The sequence below is a fragment of the Homalodisca vitripennis genome, unplaced genomic scaffold (genome assembly GCF_021130785.1).
Source record: "Homalodisca vitripennis isolate AUS2020 unplaced genomic scaffold, UT_GWSS_2.1 ScUCBcl_4784;HRSCAF=11160, whole genome shotgun sequence".
NCBI lineage: Eukaryota > Metazoa > Arthropoda > Insecta > Hemiptera > Cicadellidae > Homalodisca > Homalodisca vitripennis.
Genome location: NW_025780918.1, coordinates 13630 through 16850, shown reverse-complemented (window position 1 = coordinate 16850; position 3221 = coordinate 13630). Strand labels below are relative to the sequence as shown.

General features: G+C 31.6%; 1 protein-coding gene across 1 annotated transcript; it reads left to right on the top strand.

Moving 5' to 3' along the window:
- Positions 1-412: 412 nt before the first annotated feature.
- On the top strand, positions 413-955 carry LOC124373095 (gustatory and pheromone receptor 32a-like). The gene has a single exon (XM_046831487.1). The coding sequence runs from the start codon at positions 413-415 to the stop codon at positions 953-955; it is 543 nt and encodes a 180-aa protein (XP_046687443.1).
- Positions 956-3221: the final 2266 nt, after the last annotated feature.

Here is a 3221-nt window from a genome sequence, read left to right as displayed (position 1 = left end):
GTAATCTCGGTCTCTATCATATGGATAAAAAGTAATAATGTTCAACAGCTATGGCAGGAAGTATTCAAAGTTCCTAGACATCTGCAATAGTCTAAATAGATTTGATCAAAAACTTCAACTGGAGACAACTACATTTGGTCTGAGTGTAAAAACTACTGCTCTCATTGCTATCTCAGTAGTCGCTCCAATGTTAGTTCAAGTAGTACGCATACACACGATCTTATCTTTGGCAGACAATCACACAGCTCTAATAATGAATGGATTGAATACTGTTAGTTTCATTATCATACAATGTGAACAAACTTGTATGTTGATCCATTTTCAACCTATCACTCACTGCATATCCGAAAGATTTAGAAGGATCCACACGAATATTATACAAGAAGTGAACAATGACATTTATATACAGTCAATGCGACAACGGAATCCACCACATCTACGTCACAATCAGGATCGTAACGTCAATGACAGGATCAACTCTCTCATGATCGCTTACCATTTGCTTTGTGATGCTGTAGGCCAAGCCAATGATTTCTACAGTGACCTGTTACTGGCCTCCATCTTCTATGGCTTTCTACGTGTCACTTCCTGTCTATATTTGCTCTTCATATATCTTGTAATTAAAGACGAAACAGGAGTTATTATAGCGATATTTTGGACACTGTCTATGACATGTTACCTATGTATGATCGTCTCCTCAAGCTCTGACGTCACTCGAGTGGCTCAGGAGACGAAACCAGTAATCAGCAAGGTGATAACCAACCCAAACATAAACCCGGGACTGAGGAAAGAGTTGAATTCATTTTTGTTCCAGCTGACAAAGAAACACCTAGAGTTTTATGCAGGAGGATTTTTTAAAGTCAACAAACAAATGTTGACATCGATGGCAGCTACTGTGGCTACTAATCTGGTAATACTCATTCAATTCCAGACTCAACCAAACAAATACAATTAGCATTGTTAACAATGGTACATTGTTTTGATAGTTATGGTGTTAGTGGTTGCCAACGACTGCAATACAAAGAAGTCTTATATATAAAGTAAATACGGTATAGTGAAACTTTTGCTGGTATCAGTTATACGTGAAGAGAAACTTCAGATACATTTGTATTGCTGTCATAAAAACTGTGAGTCTCTCTCTTTCTTTCTCTCTCTCTCTTCGCTCTCTCTCTCTCTCTCTATATATATATATATATATAATATATATATATATATATATATATATATATATATATATATATATATATATATATAACGAACAATGTTGGAATTATGGTTGGAACTAAACATCTAGTGCATGTCTAACTTTTAAGTTTAAAAGATTGTGTAAACTGTAAATTTTAAAATGGATGTAAAGGATATACGTGTTAAATAATTAGTACATTACACCAATTATACTTACTATATATGTTATAAATAATACAAACATTGTTTTAATCCTATAAATCTGTCAAAATATCGTTATTACTTCCATTTCCTCAATAATTTTCAGTTTTTATGGTTTTTATATCAAGATTAAATAAGATATTGTCTAATAATTACGATACAAATTTGATGAATGATAGCTTAACTAAAAGTTTTTATGTGAAATATGGGTGATTATATTGAAATATCTATGAAAATACTCCTATCAGTTTAATTATGGCAGTCTTTTAATCTTTTCGTGGTTAAACACCAGAAGCCTTATTAATCATTTAGAAAACTGTAGAATTTAACCTAAGCAATTGAGTAAATAACACGTATTATCCTTAATTGTACATAAGTTAAAAAGTTATTACTAAATAATGAAGATGTCCACAGGTTTTAATTGAATCATAGTGCATATGTTCCAAGAAATGTTAAATTTACATAGCAGTGTATATTTTGTTGTAAAATTTTTCTGTCCACTCCTACGCCTAAGGTTTCTCCCTAAAAAAATTCATGTTTCTCTAGTAATTTATTGTTAAAAAAATTAAGTACTGAGAAGAATTACCCGTGCTGCCAAAACTGAACAGAGGGAACCTATCATTACCAAACCATTTTAAAAGTGGTGTCTTTCTTTTTCAGGCCTTATTATTCTAATTGCAACCACTTTAAATATCCTAAGACCTTTTAGTATTGGAATTTGACAATGAGCGAAGTACAAAATTTGAATTGTGTATTAGGAAAATCAACTCGGCAGTCAGAACAGAACACTGGAAGTTTACGTTATTTCCAGAATGAAGATGGACTCAGGACGCCCAATGCAGCCGATGCCTGTTCCAGCTGAATAAAAGCCATGTTGAATTTAATTGTCGTTGGCTAATATTAGTTTGAATATTAAGTACACAATACAAGGTCAAAGTACAATTACTATCGTAAACATTTATCTTAATATAAAGCAGCCACATCTTATTAGCTGTTACCAGGTTTGAGTAGTTTACAAAAACCTTAAATAATGTTAATTACGAATGAAGAAACACGTGTATGACCATTGGTTGGAGTGAATTGTATTTCCAGCGCCAATGGTGAGTTTGCTTTGTTGTCTCGATAAAGAAAAAGTTTATATTTATCGCTATTCTAATTTTGTTGGATAGTAACGTTGGCTTTTATATCTAATACTAAATAATTGATAAATATTTACAGCTAAAAGTACATTAACAATCATACTATGTGTTTGTTTATATATAAACTAAAAAAACACTTTTGTAACATTAGAGTTGGAATTATTACATTAGTTCAGAAGTTCAGTCCAGCGAAGCTTCACCTAAATAGGCGTACATTCATCCGAGTGTTCCTAAGAATGTCTACGTCAAATTCTAACACGTATGGTTGAAAATGTTATGCGTAAAACCATACAAAGAAATAAAGGCACTTTTACAAATATAAAATTATTTGGATTGGGATATTTAGATACAAGTTTGAGTAATTGTAACAAAACTGAAATTATGTTTTGCGACAGTTATAATATGTAATGTATGACAATAGACAAGTTAATTTTCACAAACACTCAGTAATTTAAGTAACGTTCAATGAATAATGAACACTACTTCATGACGATCATTACAGCTTATGTTTATAAATTGAATTATGGAAAATTTTAAAATGTTTGAAGGTCGAGGTGTCCTGTGAACTACAACAAAATTATAAAAAGACATTATGCTACACTTACATGTACTGGTATAACACTCAAGCTTTAAATAAGTTTAACCATAAGTTTATTTTAAAGACGAATATAAATCATAACTTAGCGCCTTCAAATG